The sequence below is a fragment of the Aquarana catesbeiana genome, linkage group LG02 (assembly GCF_042186555.1).
Source record: "Aquarana catesbeiana isolate 2022-GZ linkage group LG02, ASM4218655v1, whole genome shotgun sequence".
Lineage (NCBI taxonomy): Eukaryota > Metazoa > Chordata > Amphibia > Anura > Ranidae > Aquarana > Aquarana catesbeiana.
Genome location: NC_133325.1, coordinates 323655103 through 323674965, shown reverse-complemented (window position 1 = coordinate 323674965; position 19863 = coordinate 323655103). Strand labels below are relative to the sequence as shown.

The 19863-nt window shown below is 43.2% G+C and overlaps 1 protein-coding gene across 1 annotated transcript in view; it reads right to left on the bottom strand.

Annotated features, from left to right (window-relative positions):
- The window catches only part of LOC141127916 (pinopsin-like), a 288597-nt gene that overhangs the window by 37351 nt on the left and 231383 nt on the right, over positions 1-19863 (bottom strand). Inside the window, exons 3-4 of the mRNA XM_073614796.1 lie at positions 17971-18296; positions 2910-3143 (exon numbers count right to left, since the gene is read on the bottom strand). Of these exons, the coding sequence (XP_073470897.1) occupies positions 2910-3143; positions 17971-18296 (560 nt within the window). The remainder of the gene's footprint in view (positions 1-2909; positions 3144-17970; positions 18297-19863) is intronic.

Below are 19863 nucleotides of genomic sequence, written 5' to 3'. Positions count from 1 at the left end.
GTCATTCGAATTGGATGCGGGGAAACTTGAATCCAATTCGCATATGTGTGAAACCAGGGCACTAGAGCTCTGTGGAGGAAGAGGGGGTGGCACTGATGCTCTGGAGGGAAACAGGGGCAGTGGTATTCTGTGCAGGGGGGGGGGGGGTTGTGATGCTCTGTGGAGGGAGAAGGGGGCACTTGTGCTCTGCAGAGGGAGAGGGGACACTAAGACTAAGACGCAGACTGTTGGACAGGTTAATTTGGTTGGTTGGCAGACTGGTTGGTAAGTTGAGCTATGGAATGTTCTGTTTTTGTCTTTTATACTAAGGGGGTCTGTAGGCTATGGAGGTAAGTGGGGCTGCTTTTAGGGGTGCTGATTCTATTTAAGGCAGGCTCAGGCAGGAAACTTACTGTTTGTAACTGAAAGATAGTTTTTACAGGGGAATCTTTGAGCAGAGCAGGAAATGTGTGACAATAGCAGCCTGTTCAGGTGAGAAGAACAAAGATGCGGCACTCACCTCCTTCCATTGCTTTCCAGCAGCGGCAGCACTTCTTACTGATAGTTTAGATCAGTGTTTCTCAACTCCAGTCCTCAAGGCGCCCCAACAGGTCATGTTTTCAGGATTTCCCTCAGATGAAATGTCTGTGGTAATTACTAAGGCAGTGAAACTGATCAAATCACCTGTGCAATATAATGGGAAGCCTGAAAACCTGACCTGTTGGGGCTCCTTGAGGACTGGAGTTGAGAAACACTGGTTTAGATGAGGGAAGGGATGAGGAGCAGCAGTTTGTCCACTTCACGCTCTGCATGTAGGTAGCACAGCACACACCGATCCTCCACACACACAACGATCCTGATCAGGAGACGAGCACAGGAAGAGCAGGGGGTGGAGGGAAGTGGCTACAGCACACAGTTTGGAACTGCAATCACTGTGTGCAGATTGGACTTTCCCTGTCAGGCCAGCCAGAAGTAAACAGAGAGCTGCTGATAGAGAAATCAGGGAGATGACAGCTGCCGTGTTCTGCCTGCGGGACACAGCTCAGAGCTGCGGGACTCTGTTCAATTTCCGGTACAGTCCAGCAGGATCCGGGACAGTTGTGAGGTATTGATTATTATTGGAATATTTACAACTCTGATAAACAGTTTCTCTCGACACTGATCCTATGTTTTGCCCACTGAGGGACAGATTCACTATAACTTATCCCCCATCACAACAGCATATACTTACAGTACCTTCCTTTCACTTCCCTGTCACTCCGTTCAGCCATCAGAAGAGAAGAAAAGTCACATGTAAGCTACAAGCTCCTGGAGTCATAGCTTTCACACTGCTATGGGCTTGCCACATGACAGCGCTGACTGGCCCAGTGCTGTCACATGCTCCTCCAAATTCAGAAGTACCAGGTATTTCTGTGTTTAAGTAGTAAAAAGTTAATAGCACAAGTAAATAAAAAGTACACATGAGCCTATTAAAAACAACATTGATAACCCTCCATTTTATATACTGCATTTTACAGATTTGCACTGTGAAGCCAAAAAAAGGCATCTCTTGTCCCCAGACACTCACTGATTTCTGTGTCATTCACTTATATGTAACAGGCTGGGCTTGTATTCTTGAATTCTTCTCACCCTTCTGCCATGGGTTAGTGTTGTTTTCTATGCAGTGTCAGAACAGGCCAAAAATGTTATCTTTAGCCAAAACTGTTTTTTTTAGGTCTAGAGAATGGTTAGAATCAGTGGCGGCCCGTCCATAAGGGGCGCGGGGGGGGGGGTGCAGGGGCACCGTCCCCCTAATCCATGCGCCCGGCCCCTAATCTACTTGCAGGGTGCCGGACGCATGGGTTTCAATGGGTTTTTTTTTTTTCTAGAAGCACATGATTAGAGCCAGAGACTCTAATTGGCTTTAAAAAAGGGTGCGCTCGGGGCACAGAGCACTGCGCCCTGAGCTCAGCCAGTTGTATGACAATAATGAATTAATATTCGCTATTGTCCTCCTGATTTTCCTCCTTGACAATCAGGAAGCAGGACCCGATAGGCCGAGAGGAGAAACGATCATATTGGCCACGAGGAGGAGGAGATGCAGGAGAAGCCACCGCCGTGAAGCCAAAGAGGGGGAGACGCAGAGTGGAGCCGCCGAGAAGGAAGCGTTGCCCGCAACCTAGATGGGGTAGGTGCAGGGCTGGTGGGCTGATGATCGAGCAACGGGGGGGGGGGGGACTGAGGTGCGACCTGCCGACTGGGGGGGGGCACCAGCCGCCCCTGGTCAGAATCTGTCTTTTTTTTGTTTTGCTGTCTGTCTCCCATTTGGGAGGTTTTCCCTTCTTTGCTTCCTGTGTAGATGAAGTTAGCTAAAATCTTCCCAAAATGAAGAGAACTCTGCTCTTAGACAGTTGTTCCCATACCAGATCTTCCCATTGGATTTCACCTCCTGTCCCAATAACAACCGTAAAATGTTGGATTTTACATCTATCCAGACATAGATCCTACAGCCCAGAGGTCTCCAAACTGTGGCCCGGGGGTCAGATGTGGCCCTTTGCTTGCCTTTATCCAAGCCTTGAGGCACTATTTATCCCACTGATATGGGACACTATTCTGCCACTTATACCAAAGATGGGGCACTGTTTACTCCCATCAATGCCAGAAAAAATTTCTGCTGGTCACAGACTCTAAAGTCTGAAAAGACAGTAAACTGGCCCTTTGTTTAGAAAGTTCAGAGACCCCTGATCTAGCCACACACAGAGGGTGTACCTCCCCAGGGACTGTGACATAGGCAGTAATACGTTATATAATCAGTGTTGGTTGCTTTATCCAAACCAGAACAAATATGATTTGGCTAGAAATACAATTCAGTGTTTTTGTTTCTTTGTTTTCCTGTATAACCTTTTAGTATTAAATAGTTCTAAATCTCATTATAGAATAATAAAGTTTACCTGCTTATTCATAAAAATGTAGATTAGTGGATTGCATACAGTACTGCTTTTGGCCAGAATGGACGGTATCACACTGGCAGCTGGTGTCACCACTCCAGGTCTTCCAAATGTAGCAAGCAGGGCAACCACACCATAAGGCATCCAACAAATCAAGTAGCAGACGACTGTGGTGAGCACCATAAAAAGTACATGGTACTCTCTCTTTCTGGCTGTAGACTTTCTTATTTTTCCCACCTAATCAATAAAAAATTAACACAATCATTTTAAAGTGCAATCCATATTCCTGGGAAAAAAATCTCAAATATTGACAGAGAAATTGTGAAATATGCAGCACACAGTTAAAAAAAAGTTATCTAATGTTTAACAATTTGGATCTAAGGCAACAATCATTAATTGTTGTTGTTTTAATTAACACTGCTATTACAAAATCAGTAATTATAATAAAATACTGTACTGTATATACTGAAATAATAATGGGGAATGGTTGCTTGCATGAACATAGCTTTTCCACTAGGTGGCAGAGTCTGAAAACAAATGGAACCTTTAAAGAAAGTAGTTGAAGACATCTTACTTCAATTATGGCAAATAGGTGAACTTAAATAACATAATTTTCTTTCGGAATATGTAAATAATGGAGAAAGCATAAAGGTAGCAATCATAAACTCTTTACAATAATTTGCAGTTCTTAAATAGAAAGTATAATCTTTTAAAAGTTTTTAAAGATATACAAGTGGAGTAATTTCAACAGCTCCTCCAAGTTTCCTGAATAACAAATAAAGCTCTTGTTTTTATGAGTGAAACATGCAGATACTTTCTGCTTTAAGAAGGCACTACTGTTCTTTCTGCTTGTTTATTAGAGTATTTTTTTGTTCATTAACCACTTCCACGCCGGAAGATTTTCCCCCTTAATGGCCGTGCCATTTTTTGCGATATGGCACTGCGTCGCTTTAACTGACAATTGCGTGGTCGTGCGACGTTTTACCCAAACAAAATTGAAGTCCTTTTTTCCCACAAATAGAGATTTCTTTTGGTGGTATTTGATCACCTCTGCAGATTTTTTGCGCTATAAACAAAAAAAGAACGACATTTTTAAAAAAAAAAAAACAATAATTTTTACTCTTTGCTATAAAAAATATCCCCAAAAATGTTTTAAAAAAACAAATTTCTTTATCAGTTTAGGCCAATATTTATTATTCTACATATTTTTAGTTCACAAAATGGCAATAAGAGTATATTGATTTGTTTGTGCAAAAGTTATAGCGTCTACAAACTATGAGAAAGATTTATGGCATTTTTATGGCATTTTTATTATTATTATTATTTTTTTTTTTTACAAATAATGGTGGTGATCTGCAATTTTTAGCAGAACTGTGACATTGCAGCGGACAGATCGGACGCTTTTGACACATTTTTGGGACCACTGACATTTATACAGCGATCAGAGCTATAAAAATGCACTGATTACTGTGTAAATGTCACTGGCAGGGAAGGGATTAACACTAGGGGGCGATCAAGGGGTTAAATGTGTTCCCTCGTGAGTGTTTCTAACTGTGGGGGGGATGGGACTAACTGGAGGAGGAGACATATCGCTGTTCGTTATTACTACAAACAGCAGATCTGTCTCTTCTCTCCTGTCAGAACAAGGATTTGTGAGTTTACACACACAAATCCCCGTTCTGGCTCTCGTGGAACCCGCAATCTCGCCTGCCGGCCACGAGCATCGGGTCCCCCGCCCTGCAGCGCGTGCGCAGGCGCCTGCTATGGCTCATAAGGAAGCCAACGTACGGGTACGGCGTTTCAAGGGAACGAACCACTTTGCCGACGTATATGTGCGTGAATCAGTTGGCAAGTAGTTAAAGTGTAACTGTGGCCAGGACATGGACAGTCTCATTTTAACTTAATAGGCATTGCTTTAAAACAAGTAGTCACTGATCTTCATAGCTGTGAGGCAATCCATCCTCAATTTCACATCAGAAGCACTGAAGTCCTTGTCTAAAGAAGTCCAGCTCCCATTGCTTCCCTCACTACCCCCAGCAGTGACATGGCAGTAGGAATGAGCCGAACAACCCCCAGTTTGGTTCGCAGCAGAACATGCGAACAGGCAAAAAATGTGTGCGAACACCGTTAAAGTCTATGGGATACGAACATGAATAATCAAAATTGCTAATTTTGAAGGCTTATATGCAAGTTACTACCATAAAAAGTGTATGGGGACCCGGGTACTGCCCCAGGGGACATGTATCAATGTAAAAAAAAAAATAATTTCAAAATGTTTTTCCAGGAGCAGTAATTTTAATAATGCTTAAAGTGAAACAATAAACATGAAAAATTATTTTAAATATCGTGCCTGGGGGGTCCCCTTAGTCTGCCTGTAAAGTAGAACATCTTTGCCATGTTCATAACTGTCCCGCAGCAAAATGACATTTCTAAAGGAAAAAATGTAATTCAAAATTGCTCACGGCTGTAATGTATTGCTGGGATCCCGGCAAATCATTTTAAAAAATGGCGTGGGTTCCCGGAAAAAAACAAAAAAAATACCGGAAAAACTCTGCCTCCAGGGAAGACGTCCTTGCGACTGCTGTCTTTTTGCTTTGACGGTTCTTATATAGCCAAGGGCGGGGTCACCCGCTGACGTAAACGAGTGACCCCGCCCCTTCTGATGTCATTTGACGTCGGAGGGAGTGGGGTCATCCAGTTACATCACTGGGTGACCCCGTCCTTGAGGCGAAGTTTTTTTCCGGGACAGTCGGGCGCCGTGATTGAAGATGGATGGACATCGCGGGAAACTTTTTTTTTTTTTTAAATAAAGAAATTGTCCAAAACTGTCTCCTGTCATTTTTACATTTTTGACACTTTTTTGGTGAATGGGTAGGGGTACAATGTACCCCTACCCATTCACATGGGGGGCAGGATCTGGGGGCCCCCTTGTTAGATTCCAATAAGCCCCCCGCCCGCAGACCCCTACAACCACCGGGCAAGGGTTGTGGGGATGAGGCCCTTGTCCCCATCAAGCACCTCCCCATATTGAGGGCATGTGGCCTGGTACGGTTCAGGAGGGGGGCACTCTCTGGTCACCCTCTTTTCCTGTGGCCTGCCAGATTGCGTGCTTGAATAAGGGTCTGGTATGAATTTTGGGGGTGCACGCTATGCTGTTTTTTAAATTTTGGCGCAGGCTTCCACTTAGCCACTTAAATACACTATATTATATGTACTACACCACCTGAATATATATTCTACACTGAATATCTAATCTATACTAAATGCAGAGTGTATACTAGGCTGTAAATACAGTATCTCACAAAAGTGAGCACACCGCTCACGTTACATTTTTGTAAATATTTTATACTATCTTTTCATGTGACAACACTAAAGAAATGACACTTTTCTACAATGTAAAGTACTGAGTGTACAGCTTGTATAACAGTGTAAATTTGCTGTCCCCTCAAAATAACTCAACACACAGCCATTAATGTCTAAACCGCTGGCAACAAAAGTGAGTACACCCCCAAGTGAAAATGTCCAAACTGGGCCAAAGTGTCAATATTTTGTGTGGCCACCATTATTTTCCAGCACTGCCTTAACCCTCTTGGGCATGGTGTTCACCAGAGCTTCACAGTTTGCCACTGGAGTCCTCTTCAACTCTTCCATGACGACATCATGGAGCTGGTGGATGTTAGAGACCTTGCAGTCCTCCACCTTCCGTTTGAGGATGCCCCACAGATGCTCAATAGAGTTTAGGTCTGGAGACATGCTTGGCCAGTACATCACCTTTACCTTCAGCTTCTTTAGCAAGGCAGTGGTCATCTTGAAGGCATGTTTGTGGCCGTTATCATGTTGGAATACTGCCCTGCGGCCAAGTCTCTGAAGACAGGGGATCATGCTCTGCTTCAGTATGTCACAGTACATGTTGGCATTCATTGCTCCCTCAATGAATTGTAGCTCCCCAGTGCCAGCAGCACTCACGCAGCCCCAGACCATGACACTCCCACCACCATGCTTGACAGTAGGCAAGACACACCTGTCTTTGTACTCCTCACCTGGTTGCCGCCACACACGCTTAACACCATCTAAAACAAATAAGTTTATCTTTTTCTCATCAGACCACAGGACATGATTCCAGTAATCGATGATGCATAAGAAAGTTTGCGGGCCATTTGCCTCAGGCAGTGCAGCACATCTCCTTCGCATAGAGTTGATCAGGTTGTTGATTGTGGCCTGTGGAATGTTGGTCCATTCCTCTTCAATGCGGAGTTGCTGGATACTGGCAGGAACTGAAACACGCTGTTGTATACGCCGATCCAGAGCATCCCAAACATGCTCAATGGGTGACATGAAGAATAGGAAGGGGGTGTGGGATAAAGAGATATCCCAGAAAGGCAATGAGGAGAATCAACCACGGTATATAAGAGGCAGAGCTGTGTGTGTGGGGGCCTGACATATATGCAGATGAGGGGGGCAGCTGAGTGAATACAGGTATGATCAGTGAAGGGGGGGTGCCAGATTTAGGAAAGATAATATCATCTGTCCTGTCCACAGTTGTATACACCTATCTTACTTCCTGTATTCCTCCATCATCACTGACTGCAGATATATGTAATCTGTCCTGTATATATAGCTGTATACAGGACAGATGATGTATATCTGCAGTCAGTGATGGTGGAGGGAAGTCTCTATATACAAGTAGCTGTATATACCCACCTTCCTTCCTGTATATACTAATACCATCCACCCCCTCTATATACACATACTGTACACCGTCCATACTGTACAGGCCACAACTGATGGGCACAATGAGGCTGCAATTGATGGACACAGTATGGCTGCATATAATGGGCACATGCCTGTGCTTTATGTGATAATGACTAAGCCCCTTACCCTTCATAACATTGGCGAAAAGGGGCGGAGCATGAGTTTTCCTAAAATGATGCCCTCCCCCCTGAAAAAAGTTCTGCGGACGCCCATGATGATGCTGCTTTAGTATTGCATTAAAACCTGGAATTTCATGTCAGTATTACATGGATGATATCTGACCCAAATATACCAGTATGCAGTCAACTAATGGCCCGTACACACGATCGGACTTTCCGACAACAAAACCGTGAAATTTTGTTCAAAGCATGTTGGCTCAAACTTGCCTTGCATACACACGGTCACACAAATGTTGGCCAACAATTACGAATGTAGTGATGTACTAGACACACTACGTGGTTTTTCAGCTCTTTAGCACCACCCTTTTGGCTGCTTCTGCTAATTTTGTGTTAGTAGAAGTTTAGTGAGTGTTGATTCGCGCTTTTCTTTTTGCGTTTTTCATTTAGCGCTTTTCAGTTCGTGTTTATCAGTTCATTTCTGAACGGCTGTTCCTCAACCAGACATGTTGCGGAATCAGGGGAGATAATGTGTTATTTATTATTGGCCTTGGATTTATTGCTTTGACATTTTTTTTTGGTTGAATAATGATTTGATTTGGTATATTTTCTAGATTTTTGGATGCATAGAATGCACTTTTTGGTTAAGCTCTATTGGCAAATAGCATGTCTAATTTTTTTTTTTAATGCACAATAAAATAATTGTGGAGAATAATACTTGGCTGTGTGTTTTACTTCAAATGACAGTTTGGGAGTAGGCAGTTACATTTTAAAAAATACAATGTAAAATTAACAAGGGACACCAACATAGTTGTATCTTTGTTCTTAAAAACTATGGGATAATGGTGTTGTGGTGACTTGCACCAAAAAAAAATAAAAATAAAAAAATAACAAGCATAATAATATTATTCTTGATATTACTTGAAAAAATAAGCCAATGAAAATTTGTTTGCAATAACTCCATCAGTGTCACCAGCAAAACAGCTTCATTATTATCCCATTAAAGAAGAAGAGAATTTGGAGATTTCATAATTTGCCACGTCACGAATGTTAATTCTCCATTATGAACGCTAGTTTACAAGACCGGCCGCTTCTGTTTCTGAGCATGCGTGTTTGTACTTTGGACTTTTGTCCAACGGACTTGTGTACACACAATCGGACAATCCGACAACAAACATTTGTTGGCTGAAAATTTGAGAACCTGCTAGCCAACATTTGTTGGCGGAAAGTCTGACAACAAATGTCCGATGGAGCATACACACGGTCAGACTTACCGCCAACAAGCTCACATCCAACATTTCCCGTCGGAAAATCCGATCGTGTGTACGCGGCATAAGTGTCCATTAGAGACTGATGTTAGGGCCAACATCCATTGATGGATGGAGTTCCTGGAAGTAAATTAGTTAAAGTAACATGGAGCAAAATAGTAGTAGGCTGACCTAATATAGTCATAAAAAGATATCAGAGTCCCGGATATAAGAGTGAGCCGATCAAGAAAATGACAAAAACAAATCCTTTAAGCACAGTAATTCAGACAATGCTGCAAGTGAAATTCATGCACATTAGTTCAGCTAACAGTGCACGGTATATTTAATTGCTTCTCAGTGTTGATTGCATGTGTAAGGGGGAACAAGGGGCAAAGGAAGGGACGGCAAACACATGACACAGCTGGAGGCTCTTACCGCTTCGTTGCAGTGTCAGGAGCAGTCTTCCTTCAGTCCGGTCCGTGCTTCCCCTGGAGTATCACTGAGGTAAAGATGAATACTGCCGCATTAGTTAAGATTTGGGAAGTATCTGTGCATGACAATGCTGACGTGTTCTGTTGTGTCCTGGCTGTACATGAGAGTTGCCGATCAGCTGACCGGGAGGTAAACTATGGTGGCTCGTAGATCAATAGGCAGCAGACTTATCCATAGAGTCCGAAGGAAGATGGGAGTGCGGAACAACTACTGAATCGCTGATATAGTAGTCCTCCTCGGTGGAGCACTTCCTGTGAATTCTCAGGAACTGGCCCACCGGGATACTTTTGATGAGAGGTCTAGGATGGTGGCTGTCTGCCAATAATAGAGTGTTAGCAGCTGTGCTACTACAGGGGTACTATATATTCTTGAGTGCCCGTGCAAAAAAAAGTACGTTGGTAAGACTAAACGTCAACTTCGAATCAGAATCAGTGAACACCTAAAAAGCATAAGACTGAAGGAGGAGACACCAGTGGCACAACATTTTATACAGATTTTAAGGCTGAATACTTTACAGCCTAATGGCTTAAACAATGAGCTAAGCCTCAAGGTTTTCCTTGAACCTTAGTAGAGTCACCAATCCAAGATAAATCTGTGGCCTATAAATTTCATTTATTCAGCCGAAACTCAATCAAAATTCAATGGTAACCAAGTCCATTCACTCAAATTCACAGGTGATGGTGTAAGACTATGAATTTAATGCTATTTACTTGCACAGTCTCAGTAAGATAGGGGTATTGGGTGGAAAAAACTATGCAAAAGTGTAAAATCTTTATATTATTCTGCCTTTTATTTCTCCCTTTCCTGCTTTTGTCTTTTTAATTAAAGCAATATGCTTTGTCACCACAAGATGACTTCAAAATAGCATTATGACGTAATGTTTGCTGATTGGATATTGGTTCCTTTAAAATGACTGGGATAATTCACATCATACGTCTTGAAAAAGTGCACAGTTGCGTGTGCGAAATGCATCGACGGAGGTAGCGCCAGACTAGCCTCATGCTCTACCATATGCCCCAGCTTATGTGCGTTGTTGCTCCGCACTGCCATCTTCCTTTGATCTCTATGGATAAGTCTGCTGCCTGTTGAGCTATGAGCCACCGTAGTTTAGCTCCCGGTCAGCTGATCGGCAACTCTAATGCACAGCCAGGACACAACGGACCACGTCAGCATTGTCATGCACGGATACTTCCCAAATCTTAACTAATGCGGCAGTATTCATCTTTACCTCAGTGATACTCCAGGGGAAGCACGGACCAGACTGAAGGAAGACTGTTCCTGACACTGCAACGAAGCAGTGAGGGCCTCTGGGCTGTGTCATGTGTTTGCCGTCCCTTCCTTTGCCCGTTCCCCCTTACACATGTAATGAACACTGAGAAGCAATTAAATATACCGTGCACTGTTAGCTGAACTAATGTGCAGCATTGTCTGAATTACTGTGCTTAAAGGATTTGTTTTTGTCATTTTTTTTCGATTGGCTCACTCTTTTATCCGGGACGCTGATATCTATTTATGACTATATTAGGTCAGCCTACTACTATTTTGCTCCATGTTACTTTAACTAATTTACTTCCAGGAACTCCATCCATCAATGGATATTGGCCCTATCATCAGTCTCTATTGGAACCCTAGTTGACTGCATACTGGTATATTTGGGTCACATATCATCCATGCAATACTGACATGAAATTCCAGGTTTTAATTCAATACTAAAGCAGCATCATAGAATACCACCGTGACTGGGTGTGTCTCTTTATGTATGCATGGGGCCTTAAGCTATGGCGCCTCATTGTGACAACGTCGTCCAATTGTACGTGTGTGTTTTCTTTTTATGATTGGGTATTTTGGGAAATTACTCAACGTTAATGTTACTTGTGTCACTTATTCAAGGTTTTTAACATACTATTTAAAGATTAGATTTTTTCAATGATATACCGTGGTTGATTCTCATTATTACTTTTCTGCGATATCTCTTTATCCCACACCCCCTTCCCATTCCTCCAGTGATCTTCCTGCTTTGGAGGTATCCTGTCCCAACCAACGTATCGGTAACATCCAAAATTGGTTGAGGTCTCTCACCAATAATTAATAGGATTCAGTTTAATTTTTTTATTATTTTCTATATTCAATGGGTGACATGTCCGGTGAGTATGCTGGTCATGCAAGAACCGGGATGTTTTCAGCTTCCAGGAATTGTGTACAAATCCTTGCAACATGGGGTCGTGCATTATCATGCTGCAACATAAGGTGATGGTCATGGATGAATGGCACAAGAATGGGCCTCAGGATCTCGTCACCATATCTCTGTGCATTCAAAATGCCATCAATAAAATGCACCTGTGTTCGTTGTCCATAGCATATACCTGCCATACCATAACCCCACCGCCACCATGGGCCACTCGATCCACTACATTGACATCAGCAAACTGCTCACCCACACGACGCCATACACGCTGTCTGCCATCTGCCCTGTACAGTGAAAACCGGGATTCATCTGTGAAGAGAACACCTCTCCAAAGTGCCAGACACCATCAAATGTGAGCATTTGCCCACTTAAGATGGTTACGACGACGAACTGCAGTCAGGTCAAGATCCCGATGAGGACCACGAGCATGCAGATGAGCTTCCCTGAGACGGTTTCTGACAGTTTGTGCAGAAATTCTTTGGTTATGCAAACCGATTGTTGCAGCAGGTGTCCGAGTGGCTGGTCTCAGATGATCTTGGAGGTGAAGATGCTGGATGTGGAGGTCCTGGTCCTGGGCTGGTGTGGTTACACACGGTCTGCGGTTGTGAGGCCAGTTGGATGTACTGCCAAATTCTCTGAAACGCCTTTGGAGATGGCTTATAGTAGAGAAATGAACATTCAATTCAAGGGCAACAGCTCTGGTGGACATTCCTGCAGTCAGCATGCCAATTGTACCCTCCCTCAAAACTTGAGAGATCTGTGGCATTGTGCTGTGTGATAAAACTGCACATTTTAGAGTGGCCTTTTATTGTGGCCAGCCTAATGCCGCGTACACACGGTCAGACTTTTCGTCCGGACTTGTCCGACGGACGCCGACGGACCAAATCCGGCGGACAATCCGATCGTGTGTGGACTTCACCGGACCTTCAGCGGACTTTTCCAGTCGCAAATCTGACGGACTTTAGATTTGGAACATGCTTCAAATCTTTACATCGTAACTCCGCCGGACCCAGAAATCCGCTCGTCTGTATGCTAGTCCAACGGACAAAAACCCACGCTAGGGCAGCTATTGGCTACTGGCTATCAACTTCCTCATTTTAGTCCGGTCGTACGTCATCATGTACGAATCCGTCTGACTTTTGTGGGATCGTATGTAGTTAAGTCCGTTCGTTATAAAGTCCGCCGCAAGTCCGCCAAAAGTCTGTCGAAAGTCTGTCGGACAGGCTGTCGGACTTTTGTAGCCGAAAAGTCCAACCGTGTGTATGCGGCATTAGGCACACCTGTGCAATAATCATGCTGTCTAATCAGCATCTTGATATGCCACACCTGTGAGGTGAATGGATTACCACGGCAAAAGAGAAGTGCTCACTTACACAGATTTAGACAGATTTGTGAACAATATTTGAGAGAAATAGGCCTTTTGTGTACATAAAAAAAGTTGTAGATCTTTGAGTTCAGCTCATGATAAATAGGGGCAAACACAAAAGTGTTGCGTTTATAATTTTGCTCAGTGTTTATATACAGTGCCTTGCAAAAGTATTCACCCCCCTTGGCATTTTTCGTGTTTTGTTGCCTCACAACCTGGAATTAACATAGATTGAGGATTTGCATCATTTAAGTTACAGAACATGCCCACAACTTTGAAGATGTGTTTCTTTTTTATTGTGAAGCAAACAACAAATAGGACAAAATAACAGAAAAAGTCAATGTGCATAACTATTCACCCCCTAAAGTCAATACTTTGTAGAGTCACCTTTTGCAGCTATCACAGCTCCAAGTTGCTTTGGATAAGTCTCTATGAGCTTGCCACATCTTACCACTGGGATTTTTGCCCTTTCCTCCTTGCAAAACTGCTCCAGCTCCTTCAAGTTGGATGGTTTGCGCTTGTGAACAGCAATCTTTAAGTCTGACCACAGATTTTCTATTGGATTGAGGTCTGGGCTTTGACTAGGCTACTCCAACACATTTACATGTTTCCCCTTAAACCACTCAAGTGTTGCTTTAGCAGTGTGTTTGGGGTCATTGTCCTGCTGGAAGGTGAACCTCCATCCTAGCCTCAAATCACACACAGAGTGGTACAGGTTTTGCTCAAGAATATCCCTGTGTTTAGCACCATCCATCTTTCCCTCAATTCTGACCAGTTTCCCAGTCCCGACTGCTGAAAAACATCCCCACAGCATGATGCTGCCACCACCATGTTTCACTGTGGGGATGGTGTTCATTGGGTGATGTGATGTGTTGGGTTTGCGCCAGACATAGCGTTTTCTTTGATGGCCGAAAAGTTCAATTCTAGTCTCATAGGACCAGAGCACCTTCTTGCATACATTTTGGGAGTCTCCCACATGCCTTTTTCGCAAACGCAAAACGTGCCATTTGGTTTTTCGCTGAAAGTAATGGCTTTCTTCTGGCCACTCTGCCATAAAGCCCAACTCTATGGAGCGTACGGCTTATTGTTGTCCTATGTACAGATACTCCAGTCTCTGCTGTGGTGCTGTGGATCTCTCAGCTCCTCCAGGGTTACCTTAGGTCTCTGTGCTGCCCCTCTGATATATATATATATATATATATATATATATATATATATATATAAAAAATACAGTGCAGTCAGTGTAGAATATATACAGTGCAGGCAGTCTAATATATATATATATATATAGTGCCTTTGGCCAATCATGGCTCAGGGGGCTAAGTCCACGCCACACACTATATAAGACTGCTGCTTACACGGCGGCCGTATATAGTGTAATGAATGAAGAGAGATTAGGCAGTTTAGTTAGTGGCGTGCAGGCAGTGTATTATACAGCCCAATATATATATATATATATATATATATATATATATATATACACATATATATATATATATATACATATATATACATATATATATATACATATATATATATATACATATATATATATATACATATATACACATATATATATATATATACACATATATATACACATATATATACACATATATATGTGTGTGTGTGTGTGTATATACTCTGCATTTAGTGTAGATTAGATATTTATTTAGTGTAGAAGTGTACAGGCAGTGTATCTGATATATATACAGTATCTCACAAAAGTGAGTACACCCCTCACATTTTTGTAAATACTTTATTATATCTTTTCATGTGACAACACTAAAGAAATTACACTTTGCTACAATGTAAAGTAGTGATTGTACAGATTGTATAACAGTGTAAATTTGCTGTCCCCTCAAAATAACTCAACACACAGCCATTAATGTCTTAACTGCTGGCAACACAAGTGAGTACACCCCTAAGTGAAAATGAATTTTGCCCAATTAGCCATTTTCCCTCCCCGGTGTCATGTGAATCGTTAGTGTTACAAGGTCTCAGGTGTGAATGGGGAGCAGGTGTGTTAAATTTGGTGTTATCGCTCTCACTCTCTCATACTGGTCACCAGAAGTTCAACATGGCACCTCATGGCAAAGAGCTCTCTGAGGATCTGAAAAGAAGAATTGTTGCTCTACATAAAGATGGCCTAGGCCAGTGATGGCGAACCTTGGCACCCCAGATGTTTTGGCACTACATTTCCCATGATGCGCATGCACTCTGCAGTGTAGTTGAGCATCATGGCAAATGTAGTGCCAAAATATCTGGGGTGCCAAGGTTTGCCATCACTGGCCTAGGCTATAAGAAGATTGCCAAGAGCCTGAAACTGAGCTGCAGCACGGCGGTCAAGACCATACAGCAGTTTAACAGGACAGGTTCCACTCAGAACAGGCCTAGTCGACCAAAGAAGTTGAGTGCACGTGCGCAGCATCATATCCAGAGGTTGTCTTTGGGAAATAGACATATGAGTGCTGACAGAATTGCGGCAGAGGTTGAAGGGGTGGGGGGTCAGCTTGTCAGTGCTCAGACCATACACCGCACACTGCATCAAATTGGTCTGCATGGCTGTTGTCCCAGAAGATAGCCTGTTTTAAAGATGATGCACAATAAAGTCTGCAAACAGCTTGCAGAAGACAAGCAGACTAAGGACATGGATTACTGGAACCATGTCCCGTGGTCTGATGAGACCAAGATAAACTTATTTGGTTCAGATGGTGTTAAGCGTGTGATTGATTTTTCATGTTCGTGTCCCATAGACTTTAATAGGGTTCGCACAACTGTTTTGCCTGTTCGCATGTTCTGGTGTGAACAGAACATGCCTACTGACCACCAAGCCCTAGGCATTTTCTCCATACTCTGGCCACAGTCCAGCCCTCCTTCAGTCTGAAAGACAAAAAACTGGCTCTTTTTTTAGAAAGTTTGGAGACCCTTGGTTTACACCAGCCAGTTCTGATTATGCAGTGACAGTGACTGCATGTGGCAGTCGGTTCAGTTTCTCCGGAATTCTCTAGTGCTACTGTGTCAAGCCAACATACTTTTGTACAAATCTCACTTCTATAAACTTCTACTACACAATACGGCCATTCAATACACTTCTCTTCCCAGTTATAGAAGAGAAGTACAATTGTAAGTAAACATGCTCTCCTATGAATGAATGGCCATTTTTACCTTTTCAGCTTGCTTTAACATCATATGCAGATCGAAGAGCATCTCTTTGATCTGCAGGATAATGGAATAGAATAAATACAAAAGTAAAAATGTTACTGGCTGTCTTTGAATCTCATCTAAATAGTGTTAATAAACACTGCTGTATTTACATAGCAACCCGCCCTGACTGTCATTATGACAGCCAGGGATTGGGCAGCAATTGCAAGGGGAAGAACGGCATTGGGGAGATGGACAGGCCAAGCTACATATACTCTGTGTACTTTGATGAAGTCCAACGCCGCTTAAGTGGAAACTACTCCATAGATCCTTGTTTTAAGTAGCCAAACTCAGAGTCAGAGATGATAAAAAAACTTAAGGGCATTAACAGTAGGTGGTAAAAACCATAGTCCCAGTCTAAGAAGGCACTACTGCTAGTAAAACCATATATAAGTTGCGGATATCCAACCAAATGAAGGCTGCATCTCCTTCCAGGCCATACAATCAGATATCTTCTGGTTGGATATATTTTGTCTACATTACTATACTGATAATGCTCCCCAAGTTTTTGGTTAAATGTCCACTGGCCATATGTAAGTCATTATATTAAAATGCCTTCTTGCAAATTGTTATAATTTTTTTAGACAGATAGAGCTTTCCTTTGGTGAGATTAAACACTGTGTATTTTTATTTTTTGCTTAACAAACGAAAAAAGTCTGAACATTTTGAAATAAAAGTTCTCCTTTGTTTCTGGTAAAACTTTTTCTAAATAAGTAATTTTTCTCCTTTACTGATGTGCGCTGATGAGGCTGCAATGATAGGCTGCACTGATGATCACTGAAGCGGCACTGATGGGCACTGATAGGTGGCAATTGTGGGTGCTGATAGGCAGCAATGGTGGGTGCTGATAGACGGCACTGATGGGCACTGATAGGCTGCACTGATAGGCATCACTGATGGGCACGGACAGGTAGCACTTATGGGCACTGATTGGAGGCACTTGTGGGCACAGATTGGCAGCACTTGTGAGCACTGTTGGGGCTGCACTGATAATCGGGGCACTTATGATTGATGCCCTGATTATCAGTGTAGATGCCCCCTGTGTGGATTTGCCAGTTATCGACTCTCCTCACGCTGACAGTGCATGAGGGGAGGAGAGTTGATAACTGGCAAATACTGTTTACACTGGGATCAGCTGTGATTGGACACAGCTGGTCACATGGTAAAGAGCCGTTGTGATTGATGTGATTGAGAAGGACACAGGGATCACTGATCCATGTCGATGCATGCTGCAGAGGGGGCACGGGAGCGTGATCATGGGAGGACGTCCATAGATGCCCTCCCGGCAATGGGAGCCCATGCTGTAGCTGTCTTTCCGCTATAGTGCAGGCAGGAGGTGGTTAAGCAACAAAAACATATAAAAGAGCTTGGTGTAAATAATTGTATCATATAGTAATGTGTAAAAAATTGTGTTTCTCTGTATAAGGGGCTATCATATTTCCTTCTTACATAGAAAGGCTCTGCTTCCTGTTTGCTGTGCTGCACAATGCTTTACTGCTTCTACCCATAATACAAGTCAGCCGATTCATTGAAAATAATGCCCTTCCCATGGGGGTGATATCTAAACGGTTTAAAGTGTCTGTTAACCCCCCCAAAAAAATGGATCCTGCTTCTTTAAAGCATTTTATACAGCACAGTGACTGTATATTGTTAATCACATTTGTTTACTTAGTCCATTTAAAAAGGTTGGAAAATTGCTTACCTGTTTCACAGCACAAAGTAGTCTGCCATAGGAGTATACCATAACTAGGACTGGAATGACTAGGCAGAAGATAAAAAGGCAGATGATATAAGATATGGACTCTGTAGATTCAGACGTCCAGCGTACTGAACAGCTGGTGCCTGCACCTTCCTTTCCATAGCTGCTCCATCCAAGTAGAGGTGGCACGGTCCATATCAGGGCATAAAGCCATGTGCTGCCCACAGCAAGCAGTGCTTTTGTAAACTTTGGACCCCCTTTATTGTATAAGGTCAGGGTAGTGTAGCGTTCATATGAGAGGATAGCCAATGAGATGAGTGACACAATACCTGTAGAATAAACATATATGTTATTTTTTTACAGGTTAACATTTAAAAACAATCATCTTTTAGTATTTTACAGTGTAACAAACTGTCCTCTCCAAGTCCTTTACATACAAATCAAACAAATTAACAAAACTTCATATCAAAATTTTACCTACTACTGTTCTGTTGAAACTAACAAAATTATGTATCTCACTTCCACCTTTCTGAGTGTTAAGTGGTTGGGTCTAACTGCTAGAAAAATCAGTAAGGCAAAGCAAATAATTATATCTCTGGAAGTGTTATGTACAAAATACAATGTACAACACAACAATAAAACACTGATGTTTTAAACGGAAACTATGACTTTGGGGGTCATTTACAAAAGGCAAATCCACTTTGTACTACAAGTGCATTTGTAAGTGCACTGAAAGTGCACTTGGAAGTGCAGTCGCTGTAGATCTAAGGGGAAGATCTGAAATGAGGGGAAGCTCTGCTAATTTTACCATCCAATCATGTGCAAGCTAAAATGCTGTTTTTTTATTTTCCTTGCATGTACCCCTCAGATCTACAGAAACTGCACTTGCAGTCATGGGCGTCCGCAGAACTTTTTTCAGGGGGGGGCATCATTTTAGGGTCACCCATACGCCGCCCCTTTTCGACAATGTCATCATCACATTTTCATGGTCAGAGACAGCAGGCGTGATACAGTCCCTAGGATAAGTACTGGATAATGGCCGACAGACCCTTTTACCAGACCCAGCGAAACTACAGCAGTGATCCCTCCGGCTGGACGATCGCTCACACTGGGTTCCCCGGGGGGATTCTGGTCAGTAGTGTAGCATGTCTGTACCCTGGCAGTGGCTCAGTCATTCTCTCTCTGGTGGCGCTGGGCAGTGTGGCTCTGGGTAGCATGGCTCTCTGGTGGCGCTGGGTAGCGTGACTCTCTCTGGTGGCGCTGGGCAGCGTGGCTCTCTCTGGCTCCTGCCCAGCACATGCCTCTTTCTTTGTCCTGTAGCACTTACTCCCTCAGCTTTTTTCCAGGCTGCAGTCTCTCAGTCTCTCTTGATCAAGCTGTGGCCTCCTTCCTGTGGAAAATGGGGCTGCCAATCTTCTGGACTACATGTCCCATGATGCTCTCCTCTCCTAGTCTCTTTTGATTGGCCCTGAGTTATAGCCAATGGGGAAGGAATGGAGCGGGCAGGAAGCTGCACAGGGAACCTGATGAGAGCTGCAGTCTCTTCTCCCTGACAGGAGAAAGGGGGGCGAGTGGGGGAAACCTCTCACAGCCTGCAGCTCGCCTTTCTCCTGACACAGCACCGCCGAGTTCTCTGCTGGAATGAGCAGGGAAAAGAGCCTGCAGTCACACTACACTGATGGGGGGGCTTGACAGCACCTTTATGGTGTCACCCTGCTGGCTGCCCGCACCTCCATAGCTACGCCACTGTGCTGAATGTGCAGATCTGATCCCTGATTCCATGCTTGCAGTGTACTTGTAGTGCACTTGTAGTGCAAAATGGATTTGCCTTTCATAAATAACCTGCTTTGGGCCAATTGTATGTCTTTATTTAGTTAAATGTATTATGTTTACAAG